At 38.8% G+C, this 16328-nt stretch overlaps 1 protein-coding gene across 4 annotated transcripts in view; it reads left to right on the top strand.

Moving 5' to 3' along the window:
• The window catches only part of KDM3B (lysine demethylase 3B), a 50499-nt gene extending 35506 nt beyond the window's left edge, over positions 1–14993 (top strand). For all 4 annotated transcript variants that reach the window (XM_069028653.1, XM_069028651.1, XM_069028652.1 and 1 more), the window contains exons 17-24: positions 2408–2579; positions 6165–6255; positions 6343–6473; positions 9622–9741; positions 10244–10383; positions 10743–10919; positions 11521–11655; positions 13643–14993. In XM_069028653.1, coding sequence (XP_068884754.1) covers positions 2408–2579; positions 6165–6255; positions 6343–6473; positions 9622–9741; positions 10244–10383; positions 10743–10919; positions 11521–11655; positions 13643–13723 — 1047 coding nt within the window. In that variant the 3' untranslated portion in view covers positions 13724–14993. The remainder of the gene's footprint in view (positions 1–2407; positions 2580–6164; positions 6256–6342; positions 6474–9621; positions 9742–10243; positions 10384–10742; positions 10920–11520; positions 11656–13642) is intronic.
• Positions 14994–16328: the final 1335 nt, after the last annotated feature.

The following is a 16328-nucleotide window of genomic DNA, read 5'->3' as shown; positions in this document are numbered from 1 at the left end:
ACTGTTCAGCCTAGAGAACAGAAGGCTCAGGAGAGCGTGGGGTGGAAATTTTAAGAGGGAGCTAGGCTCTTCTTGTTAATGCTCATTGACAGGACAAGTGGGAGTGGGTACAGAAAGTTCAGCCTCAACACAAGAAAATATTCTCTTTCGGTGTGAGGGTAGTAACTTCCAATCTAAATGTTTCTGTAGGGTTTTTTACTTTTTTCATTCCCCTGAAATTGACAGGAGTAAAGTAACAACCCTTTTTTGTTTTCTTAAATCTCACTCTTCTGGAGTTGAGGTTTCAGTGCTGCCTTCTAGAACTTAATGGCTATGTTGTATTGTGTTTGAAAACCAAGGCTATTTCTGTTATCCCCAGAGTTGGGTTTTTGTTCCGTACATTTCTGAATCAATAGTTGTCCTCATTTAGGGACAAATTGAAACTAGGCCTTTTAGAGGCCATTGGGCAATACAAAGGAAGCAGCAGTTAGTTACTGGAGTGTTTTTAAGCAGCATAACTTTAGAGTTGCTTGTATATAGCTCTGTAGGTATTTTTGCCTAACACACTTACACTGCATCTAGGGACATCTGTGCTTCTCAGGGTTGTGCTGAGCTCTTCATGTGAATAAACCAGACCCACCATCAGATCATTGTTAAAGTATAGGGCACCGCTTGGAATTAACTCAAACTTGCGTAGACATAGGAACTGCTATTTGAACATAGGCAGCAGTTACTAAAGCTAAAGGTCTTCAGGTGGGAATAGTTTATGTGCAAATTCACTTCGTCTCAAGTTTGGTAAGTCTCTTTTGAGATGGCAGGGTGAAAGGAACTGAAAAGGTTTTGGCAGTGTTGGGAGGATTGTCTGGTATACCTTTCCCAATTGTTGTCAGTTTAGCAAATGCTTTGAGTGTTTATGGGGAGAGGCCACTGAAATATCTGCGTGGAATATATGTACATCATTAGCCTAAACATCTTAAAACCCCTTTTGCAAGTGAACAGCCTTTTTTCCGCTACTTGGTTTTGTCCTATGGAATTAATGTTGATCTGTGATTATACATCAATAACGAGCGAAATAGTTGAACAATTCATATTAAAAGACAAAAATTTCACATGAGAGGGCTTTACTACAAATGCTGTTTCTAGTGGTAGTTGCATGTCTGCTTAAGAAAAAGGACAGGTGCTGGGATTCTACGCCTACTGTACTGCCACAGATGGATTGACCCTGTCTGGCTGCCAGACCCCTCTATCCAGCTGCTTTCTCACTCCCCCCTCTCAACAGAACAGGGGAAGAAAATCAGGTGAAGAAGTTTGTGGGTCAAGATAAAGACAGGGAGATCCCTTAGTGATTGCTGTCACGGGCAAAACAGGTTTAACTTGTGATAAAGGAGTTGAATTTATTGCCAATTAAAAATAGAGTAGGATGGTAGAGAAAAAAGACAAATCAGTAAACACCTTACCCCTCCCCCCCCAAGTTACCTTTTTCCTAAAGGCTCAACTTTACTCTCTCATCTCTGACTATTCTACCTCCTCACCCCCACAATCCCTGGAGTGACACAGGGGGGATGATGGGGGTTGTGGTTAGTTCATAACACTGTGTCCTCCTCACACTTTCCCACTGCTTCAGTGTGGAGTTCCTCTCACAAGATACTATCCTTCACAAATGGCTCTAACATGAGTCGTCTCCATGGGCTGCTCCAGTGTGGGTTGCCAGTGGGCACAGTTTTTACCGGAAAGTTTGCTTATTTGTGGGATTCTCCCCACAGCTTCTCCCAGAGCTTGCCTCCAGCATGGGCTCTCCATGGACTGCAGCTTCCTCCAGGGAATATCCCTCTGCTGCAGTGCAGGATCCTCTGTGGACTGCAGATGGATCTCTGCTTCACCGTGGTCTTCCACAGTTTGCAGGTGGACAGCCTGCCTCACCATGCTCTTTGATGGGCTGCGAGCACCTCCTCCGTCACTGACCTTGGTGTACGCAGAGTTGTTTCTCTCCCTTCCCCTGCCTGCTGTCTGTGTATTGTGTGCGTCCCCATCTCTCTCTCTCTTCTCGCATCAGTTATGGGCTCAACGTTGGCCAGTGATGGGTCTGTTGAGCCAGGTGGAACCATCTGTGTCCACCATGGGGCAGCTCCCAGCCTTCTCTCACAGAGCCTACACCTGCTGCCAACACCTTGCCGTGGAGACCTAATGCACTTGCCTTGGCAAGTCTAATCCAACGCCACTTCTAAGGCAACTGCACACGGCGTGGAACTAAAGTTTGCTTTGACTCTGGTTCTTTGCTTGATGCACAAAACCCACACATGGATGAAAATAGATTTGTGGTGTCTTTTGTATGGTGGTAGCCAGGAGTCTCGGCTCTCTTAAGAAAGTTTGGCTGCATGTGTAAGAAATTTGGTTATGGTGGAGTAAGCATTCATCTTTGTATTCTCAGCCCGTGCTGGTATCTGGTGTCCATAAGAAGTTGAAGTCAGAGCTTTGGAAACCAGAAGCTTTCAGCCTGGAATTTGGAGATCAAGATGTAGATTTGGTGAACTGCAGGAACTGTGCCATAATTTCAGACGTGAAAGTGCGTGACTTCTGGGATGGCTTTGAGATAATATCTAGTAAGTAATATTTATGGCTGACTAGTTTAACTGAGCAGTCTGTCTTGCTATCTTCAACTCTTCCTTTTCCACCTGTTTTCCTAAAAAATAAATTAAAAAATCCGGATACCTATCAGTCTCATCCAAAGAAGCCATTGTTCCTTACATGTAGCACACCCTAGAAAATACTTTATTGAAGATTAGGGCAGGACTGCCCAAAAGGACTGTCTCTACTGCAATGTGTTGGTGTGTGTTACTTTTATATGTCAAAAAATGATCAATTTCATGGGAAACTACTTTTTTTTTTACCTTTTCCCAGTGAAATTAATCATGAGTTACCATTATTAAGACAGTAAGTAATATGCCTACCCTTGCTCTCCTTTCAACCTCAATTTTTATTGTAAAACTAAAGGGATCCTGCAGAGCTAAAAGAGACTGAGACTTTTGACACTAAAACTTGGACTTGGTGGAATGCATCAGTTAAGTACACTTGACATTGCAAATTCTTTTTTGGTAGATCATCTGTGAGTACAAATACAAATTTGTATGTATTACAAATAGCAATGCTATATGCATGCCTCACATGATAACGCATTATTTAATGCTCAAGCTCTTCTTTGAGAAAACCTTCTGTCAAGTGTGAATGGGGAAACTAACCAGCTAAAATTTCTGAGGGCATAACTGGTTAGGTTAAAGAGCTTCTGAAAAGCTGAGTGGTTCATTTTACATTGTATATACCTAGATCTGAGTCATTTTCCAATCAGAACTCCTTGCTTTTGAGTTGTTTTTTTTATGTGGGTAGTACAGAGTATTGTATTTTGTACTGTTAAGTTTCATACTGTTTTTGTTATTAATCAGAAATAAATGGCCTAGGAGGATATAATGGTGTGGTCTTTGTGTATTGACAGTAATTGGGAAAGTTCACAAACTCTTCACTTTTGTGCTGGGGTCATTCGTGAAAATAGTGAATTTGTATGGGTCAAGTTATCTTTGAGAAATGTTACTTGCAGGTTGTCTCCAGGCAGATACGCTCCTTTCAGCAAAATCAGCTTCTGCTTTTCTTTTAGACAATGCCTTTACCACACTTTACCTGAGAACTATTAGTGACTAGTTGGAAAACCTTATCACTCTTGATAGTTTGTTTTAAATATATTTTATTTAGAATTTTTTCAGCCATGTTCAATCCCTAATATAGAGGAGTATTATTTGCTACTAGTCCAGAGATTTCACACGCTAATTCTTATGAAAACTGTTGGCAAATTACCTAATGTCTCTGACTTCTCTGCATTACATGAATTCTAAATTTTCTAAAAATGTGGCTGGCTCCCACCCTCGCTTTAAGTTACCAAAGAGCTGTAGAACAGCCACTGACTTTGGAGGTGTTATTGAGATTATTCTATAAGATACTTTATTCTAATTAATTTTAATCTTTTGCTGTTTCTTTAAATAATTTTGGGCTTAAAATGGACTTTTGAAAGGTCTGACTTTTTGTTTCGATCCTTCTTACACCTGCTTTTCTTTGCTGATCAGATATTTTCTGGGGTTTGTCCAGTTTCATGTAATTTGTCAGATCTGTATGTTTTCATCCAGGTAGTTCTTCACTCTGTCCTTTCTGAATAGCCTCCCTACAAGCTGCTTCTTGTTTAGAACAAAGATCCTTTATGAGTTCAAAATCTTGAATATGGGAAGTTGTAAAACATCTTTAAATTTAAGTCCTTGAGCTTTTCAGTTCACTTGCCTCTCTAAAATCTGTAGCATATCAAAGTTTGTTATCTGTAAATCAGTCACTTCAGTTTACGTATCTGCAGTTCTTAATTCCTTTTAATTTCAACAATTTTTTTTTTTAATTGCAAACTCAGGCTGTCTTCTGTAGCCTGTTGATATATAGCACAGATGTGATTCACAGGTCTCCAAGTTCTAATTTCTTAGATATGCTTTCACTTCTGATGCTATCAGGAGCTCTGTTAGATCAGTTTGGCTGGCTGACAATCCTTGGGAAGGCAGGAAGCAATTAAGGGTGTTACTCTCTGGGGAGATGGGGATGCTAAAGTGTTAAGACTGCTGTACACCTTGTTTTTCAATTGGTGGCTTCATGTAGAGTTGTGAAAAATCTGGTAGAAGAATGAACTTTGTTTTTCTCTAAATGTTACACTGAGTTCTAAGCTGCTCGTGTTCCACTTCCAGATAGACTCTCTTAGCCCCGAGATCTAGCCTAAGATCTGAGGTAAAACAGCAGTTGATATGGTCAGTGCTGTCATTGATTTACCAAAATATGAATATCAATCTAATATCGATATCCAACTGAGACGGACAAAAAATCTCAGTTTAGAGTTAGACAGTGTATGTTTTATTTGGCGCCAGGCACTGCATGGGATAGCTCCCTAAGACGCAGGGCCCTGATCCAAGCAAACACAAAGCTTTTTATTTACAAAAATTATGAATATCCAAAATACAAATGCATATTCATAACATTAACACCTCCCATTCTCCACTTCGTATGGAAATGAGCTTAAATGTCATTAAGCATGTGTAGTGTGTGTTCTGAATGGAGTCGGTGGTCTTGAATTGGGTCAGTGGTCTTAAAAAGATGAAGTAACTCATCTTCCTCATTTTGACCTTTTCGCCTCTCTGAACTTTAACAATCCTAATTACTTTAGTGACCTCTAAGTTTCCTCTTGCGTGACTTTTGAATGGGTTCCCACCAAGGGAGAAAATTGGTAATTGTCCTTGTTCCCTACACCAACTTATCAATGTTTGTATTCCTCGTTCTAAGCACAGCTAAGCAAACATGCAAATGACAGATCATCAGTTATTAACATCTTAAAACCCATTTCAGGTCCAGCTCTCTTAACTATTTTAATTAACTCTAGCTGGGCCCAAATTCCTTCCTATTCTAACTAGTTTCAACGCAGCTAGCCTATAACTAAAATCTTTATGTTTCTTCTAAATCTATGTTTCATCATAGCATACATCCACTGTTGCATATGTAATGCCATCTTTCTGTGTTGCCAGCTTTCTGTTTCCAGTCAGGACTTGTGTAAAACTCTTCAAGTGAAGAACAAATGTTTGGTTTTGGTAGTCTGCTAATTTGAGTGCCTCCAGCAAAGAAGAATTAAAAAAACTAAAGGCTGTCTTTCTTTGTGACCACCTGCCCTTTAGCTTTTTTGAATGTGGTGTACCATGGTTTATTGCTTTACACTGAAGTTAGGGTTGATTTCAGAACAAGAACCAATAACTTTTATTTTATAGAAGTACCACTTCTCTTGAAATTAAAGATAAAGCTCCCTCAGACTTTGGTAAAAGGAGTAAGGAAGAATGCTTTGGAAAGGCTTGTTTTTGAAGCTGAATAAAAACTATTCTAAAACTTAGCAGCTGTGCGAGATCTGTCAAACTTGAGCTGTAGGTAATTATACCTGTATCTATCGATAGATATACTTGCTAAACTGCTGTGGGTCATACTATGACAATGCTTGGAAGCCTGAAACAAAACCAGGATCCATTTTGCTGTGCACTGTTAGAGATGCTGAAACCCTTTACAGCTTTAACAAGGTAGTGGGCTGTGGTAAAAAGATATTGCATGAAGAAATCTTAATTTGTTTCTTGCAGAACGGCTCAGGTCAGATGATGGTCAGCCAATGGTACTAAAGTTAAAGGATTGGCCTCCAGGGGAGGACTTTAGAGATATGATGCCTACAAGGTAAGTAACCTTTAGTATCAGTGCCGACAGGACCTGCTGTAGGTGCTACAGGAGGATAACCCACCTTTGTCTCTCTTTGCTCTCTAGGTTTGAGGACTTGATGGAAAATCTTCCTCTTCCTGAATATACCAAGAGAGATGGCAGACTGAATTTGGCTTCTAGGCTGCCAAGCTACTTTGTCCGTCCTGACCTGGGTCCCAAAATGTACAATGCGTATGGTATGTGAGTATAGTTCTGCAGATACTGGGTTTTGAGACTATTATACTTAGGGCAAATACATGGCTGTGGCATTAGTCAAAACTCTGTGCTTATCCTAGAGCCTGCTGTTACTTTTTTTTTCATTTAGTCCTGTGATCTATTCTTACTCTCTCTGTCAGATGTGCCGTTTTCTGCCTTGTATATCCGATTTGTAATACATTTAACAAGCATAATACCAATACCTTTTCAAGGAAAAGTTAGTATCTTTTTGAGACCAACTGATGTGTTTAAGAAGAAAATTACCCACCTTCTGGGCACTTTGACCTGTGCATTCATGTTTCCAACCAGAGTTGTAATTTTCTTAATCCATGCCTAATAAAATAGACCACTGACAATATGCAAAACAAAACTGTCGCCATGTTCAGCTACCTGAATTAGATAGTTTGTCCTCTTAAGGCTAATTATTTAGCAGGTAAGTAGCATATATCTGAGCACATAGCCTACATGGGGCTGTGAAGCATTACATTTTCTGATGATTGTAATATAGCTGTGTGGAGGATATGTGAACAAAAAAGCACGTCAGCTTGAATTATTTTAGTTCCTGAATGTACTGACTTTGAGGTCATGGCCCAAAGCGGATTTTGTAGACTTTTAATTTAAAACTAATGGTTGTTACAGGATGTTTTTAAATAACTGATTGATTTGGAAGCACATACTTTTGCAGCTTTAGAATAAAATAACATTTAGAGTAGTTGGTTTTTGTATATGCTGTAAAATGTCAAGTGATACTGATAAGGAAAAAGTTGCAGTCATCTCGCAAAGCAAGTATGTGGAAGCAAACTTACCCTAATGTAGTTTATGTGGTTCTCTTTGAATGTTGGTGAGACAGGTGCAGTGTTTTTTAAGGTTTTGCATTCCAATTGTTGTTACACCTACAGTAACAACTCACCCAAGGACATGGAAGATTTTTCACTGTTTCATCATTTTAAAAATGTTGTATCTCAGTAGCCAAATGTGGGTTAGACTTAAGCTGTAAGCCAACATATTGCAGTTCTCAAAGAGATGTGGTATTATTTTGGATTTTTCTTTTTAAGCAGTACGACATAGCAAATAAAAGTTAAATAGGTTGTTGCAGCTTAGGCAAATTGAGCTTATTCCAGTATTTAACAGTGTTCAGTGTTTTGGTTTATGTACTACTAGACATGTAAGTTTAGTGAAGGAATCCGTACACCAAAGAGCTTATAATGTAATCAAGCAATACATAAATAAGAGTGCAGCAAGAAGGAACGTAATCAGTCACTGCTGACTTGTTTCTCTATATTGGTAGTTGCTGTCAATGGAAGGAATAGATTCATTTTGTTGAATTTTTCTTAAATGTCAAAGTTCTATTTTCCTTTTTATCAGAGCTTGTGGAGGCAGGGTTGATGGTATTTTTCTTAGTGTAGATCATAACCCTTTACTATTTGATCCTTTTTAGACATACAGGTCTTGGTCCAAAGAGAGAAAGTATTACACTCTCTTTACTTGGAAATTCAAAGAAAAAAAATTAGCTAGGTCTGTCTTCAAAATTAGTTTTGTATCTTTTTGCTCTTAGCTGCTTGACAGGCAAATTAAAGGGTGGACCTCAATATAAAAATAGTAATTCTGTCTATGGTGAATATGAGTAACATTTCTAGCAACTTAAATGTATTTTGGTTGTAAATATATGGCTTTGTTTGCAGAGTATATGGTGAAAAAAATTCACAATAGCGAAGTCTTTCATGTGCTTAGCATTTTAAAGCATTAAGATACAAAATTCATGACGTTTGATTCATAGTGATATTCAGTTACCTAAATAAAAGGACTATTTATAGAAGTTAGCTTTGAAGAAATCTTTTGTCTAGAGGACCCTTAAATACTGACCAATTTTTATATAGAAATACTTGAATTGTTTAACATGAGACTTGCCATTGATGATGTAACTGTATTTCCCAGCATACTCTGTGTGACTTAGACCATTAGCAAACAATTAATTTTAAAAGTGTCATTCTTTCCTTTTGTCCTGCTGCATCTTTCAAAGCAGAGGTTTGAGGTGGAGGTTGTAAGGGTCCTTGAGGTCAACAATTAACCTATCTTTAGTGAATTTGTCTGGCCTGGATTTTGGACCTATGTATTGTGTTTCTCCATGTTTGTATTTTAGTTGTGCTTTTTTAAAGTTCGTGTTACAAACTGTCTATATTAGCTACTGTTTCTGGTCTGTTATAATAGGTACTGTTCAGTGAGTTGAGTTCTATCATCAGAAGCTTGTATTTTAAACAGAAAATCGATAAATACGATGGTGATTCTAAAAACTCTTGTGGGCACACTCCTGTTAGTGTTTGCTGATACAAAGATATATTTTTCTTAATGTTCTAATTTCCTGCCATGTTACTTGCTAGAGATGGTTAAGCAGAAGTAGAAAGAGAGGGTGCTACTGAAGGGCCAGAGGAAAAAAAAAGGAACATGTTAATAAGAAGGTGAAAGAATTAAGAAGCAAACATTTGAAATCTTTCTCCATTACTTTCAGTCACTTGAGAGGTGTAAGTTCCTTCAATGTATAAAGGTACAAGCACTTGAATCTGCAGGTGTTTTTCCTTACTGAATTGTAATCTGAATTGCTAATGATGGGTTGATCACTAACTACTGTGAATTCAACTGGTCATGGATTTTACAGCTTAGTATGAGAAAATAAAAATCTGCTGGAGGCTTATACTTGTAACAGTCCAGTGACTTGCTCCACACAGTAGGATGCTAATGCCACTTAAAGCAGTTCTCTCATGCCTCCAAGCAAATGAAGACTTGCTTTGTGCTTATGATAGCTAAGTTCTCTAGTACAGACTGTATAAATGACCCTCAGAGAGACAAAATTGTGAAGTACAAGTTCTGGCTTCGGTTTTAAAATGCTTGTTTCCTCATGACTTGAAAACTAGGTTTGGTACTTCTGTTTCCTGTAAGATTAAAATACCAGTTATCGGTAAACTTTTTGCTTATGCTACACGTGACACGAATATACCTACTTCAGTTGCTGTTTGAATTTGGTTTCTGCTCTCATTGCTGTACAAAGTTAGCATTCTAGACAGATTTTTCAGGTAGGTTATTTCTATAAGAGATTAGTCACAGAATTTGATTTTATTTTGCACTCTATTGTAGGCTTAATTACTGCAGAAGACAGACGAGTTGGTACCACAAATCTGCACTTGGATGTGTCCGATGCTGTTAACGTCATGGTGTATGTCGGGATTCCCATTGGGGAAGGGACCCATGATGATGGTAATGCCTGAGGAAAGCTGTTTTCTGTACACTAAATTCAATTGTGTGTGTGAGAAAGGAGACTGTGTCTACTGCTTAAGCTTGTCATATCTATGATACGTAATTCAAGTACACAAGGCAGTTTGCTACATTTGCAGCACGTAATTAAAAGTGCAGTAATGCTTCATTAGTTTCCAACTGTGGGAGCAGCAGAGTTTTGCTGGAAATTAGGTACATTCCTGAAGAAAGGAGGAGAAAGAGTAACTTACTACCCTTTCTTCTCCTTGTATTTGAATAATTGTAGCTCAGTTTAAATTCATGACTGAGCTTTGTGATTAGCTGTCAATTGACACATTCCCTGAATTCTGTTAAAATGAAGCTTGGTGGGCTTAGAAGGGGCACTGTATGATGCAGCAGTTGCAGTGTGACTGAATTTAGTAACTCAAAATGCTTCTTCCTCTTCTCCATGTCAAAAATGAGCAGCTTTGTAATCATACTGCTTTTACATGGATTCCCCTTTCAGAAGTTCTGAAAACAATTGATGAGGGAGATGCTGATGATGTAACAAAGCAGCGAATCCATGAAGGAAGAGAAAAACCTGGAGCATTGTGGCACATTTATGCTGCCAAGGATGCTGAAAAGATACGGGAACTTCTCCGGAAGGTATGCTGGTTACAAAGAAAGCTTGAGCTTACAGGTTTCCTTGACTATCTTGCTTATAGCAGCTGAATGATACAAATTGCTATCAACATCAAGTGCATAGGTATTGCACTTCTGTCTTTGAGGGCATTAATAGTTACTATGTTCCCAGGTTTTCAGCCTGGTCTGGAATCTTCATACTAATGCACGTTGCTATATAAGACCTTATTGCTATAAAGACCACGTTGCTATAAATGACCTTAATTAAAATAATGTTCTACCTTGAAATTGTTTGTTATGGTTTCTGGTGCAGACCATTTGGTGAGCGGGCAATATCAAGGTGCTGTGTCATGGTTTCCCTCCACCCCATATCTTGGCCCTAGGTTGGAGAAGAACAAGGCCAAGAAAATCCTCCAGATCATGACCCCATTCATGACCAAAGTTGGTACTTGGACCAGACCTTACGTAAGAGACTATATGATGAGTATGGTGTGCAAGGCTGGGCAATAGTGCAGTTCCTTGGCGATGCAGTGTTCATTCCTGCAGGTGCACCCCATCAGGTAACTATACCAACTCTAGGCCATATTGACAAATAGAATTGAATTTGAGGCACAACAGAACTGCAGCTTGAAAATAATTAATTAATTAATTAATTATGGTAATTAATATTGCTCACTTAAGATTTTGTTTTCTACATATGCAGTTCTTACATTACTAAAAGTTATGTAAATATCTGAATGATGTGTACATAACTGATGAAATTACGGGGCAGGGGGGAAAAGCTGGGGTGAGTGGAGGGAAAACATTTCTGTGTAATGAAACTTCAGCCAAGGAAACCAGATTCAAAGGTTAAGAGAACTTGCTTTAGGGAATGCTAATGTTTATGGGAGAACAGGGAACCTGTTAGATGTCAAGTATTTTGTTCTGGTTTTACTATTAGATACAATTCTGTCAGTTTCTGTTTCTGATGAGTAAATGTGGCAGAGCCTAAATATATGGGGGGGTATTGGGGTTTTTTGGGGGTTTGGTTTTTGGTGATTGTTGTTGTCGTTCTTTCTTTTGGGGTTTGGGGGTTTGTTTGTTTTCATTTTGGTGTTTTGTTTGTTTTGTTTTGTATGGTTCATTGTCTTGATATATCAGTCATTTGATACGGGTTTTTAGGTCCATAATTTGTACAGCTGCATTAAAGTGGCAGAAGATTTTGTATCTCCTGAACATGTGAAGCACTGCTTCCGTCTGACCCAGGAGTTCAGGCACCTGTCTAATACTCATACAAACCATGAGGATAAACTGCAGGTAACCGATATTATGTCAGTAAACACTAAATATATCCTGTGTTTTGCCAGCTTTGTTCAGTACTAGAAATGTGTGGCTAAGGAAAGAGTAACAACTTCCCACATCTGGAGGTTCTCATTTGATAGGTACATTAATTAATTTTTAAATACTTCTGTCTACAGTATTATGTAAACAAAAATTAGTAATAGACTTCTGCATTTCCAGAGAACTTTCCCCCTATTAGACTAATGGCATGCATTAGTATTAATAAGTTTTTGAATGGCTGAATCCTAATGACAGCAAAGCAGACCAGAAGAAAAAAAACACTTAAAATTGAAAGAGCAATGCTTTGTTTTGAAGAGAGATGTTTATTTGACCAAGTACACTTATGTTTGTTTCTTTATTGCCTATAGGGAAACTCCTCTGAAAGTGAAGGCTGGCTTATTTAAGTCAGGGATATGGTTTAGTGGTGGACTTGGCAGTGTTAGGTTTGTGGCTGGATTCGATGATCTTTAAGGTCTTATCCAACATATGTTAGTCCTAAAATTAAATGTGTTTTGGTTTGAGGAAGTGTGACTGCTTCAACTAATAATTATGCACAGAACATAATAGGTACACAAGTACATTGCATATAAGACAGTAAGTTCTACAGAGAGGAGACCGTAGGGGATCTTGCTGAATTCTGTCTAATGCTTCTGAAGCATTAGTATGTGCTCAGTTTGCAAATTTTGTTGTCGGCATTTTTTGTGTGTCAGTAATCACATGCATGTAAAAGAAAGGAGGGTGGAGATCTGCAGAATGGCTGTCCTCATCAAAGTAAGTACACAATATATAGTCACTCTCCAGGATGCCACCCGTGGATGTCAGAAATCTACCATGTTAATTCTCTAATACCAATTCAGTGAAAGTTTGCCATAAATTTCTGTGTGTATTTTCATAGGATTATAAAGGAAAGCAAAAGTAGGATCAGCTCTCATTCTGGCTTCTAACGTTGTACCTCTTCAGCTGTGATGATGTGACAAATGTGGAAGTGTTTCTGTAAATTGAGAGGTTTGCAAATGAATAGTGCTTGTTATTAAAAAAAAAAAAAAAACAAACAAAAAAAAACAAGAGACAAAAACCCACAAAGTGCAACTCAATATTCCTGTGAAAAGGAATACTGGTTGTATTTGCCTCAGACTTTTTTTTTATTTGTAATTTTTAATGTATACTTTTATATAAACCTCTGTCTATATTTTTATATATTAAAAATACACAGAGACAATAACAGCCACATAAATGATACCAAAAAATGAGGTCACGTGTACATCAGGAAAAGATTATGGTGCTTGGCAGTTAGTTGAACAAGCGCAATTGAGCCACTCACTTAGGAGGTGAAACTGTTCCATTCAACACCTGGAAACAGAATTCAGATAAACTTAGCTCAGAAAAAATCAGAAACAAGACAGAGCTTTGATTCTTAAATAGGTAACCGTGAAAAAGATTGCAGTGAATACTAGTGGATTTCTCATCGCGTGCTTGTCTTTCTGCAAGATTCACAAATTCGAAGAATTTCTAGCCTCCATGCAAAAACAACAGGATGATTTGTTGCATCATCTTAATATTCATAGGATTAAACCATATGATTTTCTTGCATCTTTTAGATTTGATTCATGTGAATCTGTAAGTGACTTGGATCACAAGGACTTTTTCAAAATAAACTCATATATATAACTTCATAGTGCACTTCCTCCTAGCTCTCACAGAAGAAGGAATTACCTGAAAATAACACGAGTAAAAATATGTTGCTGGGTGACCAGAAAATGAGTTAATAAATCAGTGCAGTATCTAAAATACTTGTCATGTGTGACAGTTAAAATTTGTGCTGTTGATATCCTGAAGCAAAAAGAGTATATATTTTGTGTATACTTGTCAACTGTTACAAATTCAGCTGTTGAAGTTGATTGCGTAGATATCTAAGACTCTCCTTGTTAGTCTGTAGAAGTTGATTTTTTTTTTCCTGTTGCAGGTGAAGAACATTATCTACCATGCAGTGAAAGATGCTGTTGGCACACTGAAAGCTCATGAATCCAAACTAGCTAGATCATAGGAATCGCTAATTCCAAATGCCCTGTCAAGGAAGCCTTTTGCTCACGGTATATACAGGGACTGCACACAACTGCCTCTGCAGGAGCAGAGGCTTCTCACTGAGAGCTGGTGTGGTCAGTATTACACACACTCTTCAGCCACTGTTTTCTACGCTGCCTCAACACTGAAGGTCTAATGGAAGGTCGCACTGTTAAATGCAGAATTCCATATTCTAAAAGGTGCCATGTCCCTTTCCTGTGGCCTTTTGCAAATTGAAAGAACATGGAAACCACTTGGTGTTCCTGCATATTATGATTAGAAATGGTATAAAGAGTGTGGATGTTTTTTTCCCTCATGCCTAGTTAGTCTCCACAAAGTTAGACAGAACATGCTGGAGGTGGGTTGTCCTACTGCAGACTTCGTTGATAGCTGCTGAAGGAATATGACCAACTGCAGAAATTCAAACAAACTTCCCATGTGAGATACAGGCCAAGGAAAAGGATAAAGCTATTCTCTGCACTCCCCTTCTTCTAGCTGTTTCTCTAGACACTGTAGAGTTGCAGAACTAAAGGGAGAACTCACATTTTTTTTCCCCTGGGAGACTCCAGAAATAAGAGAATTGTGTATTTAGTGAAAAAATAGGTTTGTAGTGAAACAGTTAATATTTCATGAAAGTAGATATTTTTAGTATTTTTGAAGTACCACAATTGTTCCTGGATTTTCAAGGAAAGGTGTATTACATTTAGTCTTCCTTTCAGTAAAATCAAGAAGTGATTTTTAGAAAGCAGTCCAAAATAGCACAAAAACAGCCAAAGGAGAATTGAACAGATATTGACATCCCACCTCCCTTGCCCATATTACCTCACCTATCTTCCCCCCTCTCTCTATGCCACCCTGCTTCCTCAGAATGAGAAGTAAAAAGGAGTGTAAACTCTATTCTCACATGGAGATGTTGTACATCTCTCCCTTTACTGGTGACTGCAGGCAATATTCACCCAATACCAGTGCTACCTGAAAACATCTATAAAACATCTATCCTTTCCAAAGTGAAGGAAAAGTTAACTTTTGGTGTCAACTTTGTCCAGAACTATTTTAAGTAAAATGTTCCTGCTTGATAGAACTGTATTCAGAATTTACTAATGTCAGCATTGATGCAATGGATTTCATTGTCCGGGTACATGGGGAAATGTATTGACCTTATCTCCAGCTGTACTGTAGTGCCACTTGCAGGCCTGTTAATATGTTCACGGTTATTTCATTTTTTAAAAAATAAAAGTCATTTACTGTAAGAACCTGGGAAGTTTCCTTCATACCTGTACACTGATCTTCCTGCCTTGAGGTTGTCTCAGCCTCTGCCCCGGTAGTGTAGGCTGCCTGCTAATTTTGACCTGCTGTTTAGCCTGGCATCCCAAGTATGTGCTGGGAGCATACCAAGCTGCCTGCCACTTTTTGATTCTTCGAGGTAGTTTGGGTAGAGGATCTGTCTTGTCATAAAAAAACACCTCTTGTACTGTGCTCCCCATCTCTCACTATCTTCCTAACAGGTTGGGATCCAGAGATGCCCTCTCCACTGGAGATGCGGATACGGTGGTAAAAGTTCTGTGGTTTCTGACCTTGGAGGTTGTGATGGCAGCAGCAGTTCTATTCACTGACATGCGGCGGCATACTGACAGCTTCTCAGTTTGGTTATTGGGTGCAAAGTCCAGTCACAGGCTTTTGCTGCCTTATAGCCTTGCAGCAATCCTGTGAATATGGGCTAATTCAGTCCGCTAGAGGGGTTATTCCAGACACATGAATCATTCTGCTTCACTGTATTCTGTTGTGTACAAATTCTTGTGCTCTTTTGTTGCACTCTGTGCATACAGATTAATTATAGCTGAGATGTTTCCCTCACTTCTGTGTGTGTGTATATATAAGTATTAGAATTGGATAAAGATCAAAAAGGCAGGGACTTGGCTATGTCTAATACAGTAGCATGAGTAATTTTCAATGCAGTGATCTACAACAGGAGTTTTGCATCTCATGCTAAACCTTTGTTTAGTTTGAGTCTATCAAGTACTGCTTCTGTCTCTTGAATTTCCTTTTTTATTAGGCATAGAGTACAATCAACCTAAAGCAATATTCAGCCAAAATCAGAGGGATTATTAAAATTAAGAACTATCATAGAATCATAAAATGGCCTACGTTGGAAGAGACCTTAATCTAGTTCCAGTCCCCCCTGCTGTGGGCAGGGATATCTTCCACTAGACCAGGGCACTCCAAGCCCCATCCAACCTGGCCTTGAACACTTCCAGGGATGAGGCAGCCACAGCTCTGAGCAACCTGTGCCAGGGCCTCACCACCCTCTCAGGGAAGAATTTCTTCCTAATACCTAATCTAATTCTAGTCTCAACTTCAAGTTATTCCACACCTGTCCTGTCACTACTAGCTCTTGTAAAAAGTCCCTCTTGGTCTTTCCTGTAGCTCCTTCAGATACTGAAAGGCTGCAATCAGGTCACTCGAAAGACCTTATCTTTTCCAGGCTGAACAATTCCAATTCTCTTAGTCTTTCCCCATGTGAGAGTTGCTCAGTTCCTCTAATCAGCTTGGTGGTCTTGTCTGGACTCATGCCAACAGGTTTACGGCAA

The sequence above is a fragment of the Aphelocoma coerulescens genome, chromosome 13, assembly GCF_041296385.1.
Source record: "Aphelocoma coerulescens isolate FSJ_1873_10779 chromosome 13, UR_Acoe_1.0, whole genome shotgun sequence".
NCBI classification, from domain to species: domain Eukaryota; kingdom Metazoa; phylum Chordata; class Aves; order Passeriformes; family Corvidae; genus Aphelocoma; species Aphelocoma coerulescens.
Note: the sequence above shows the minus strand (reverse complement) of the source record. Positions and strands in the feature narration are given on the sequence as shown.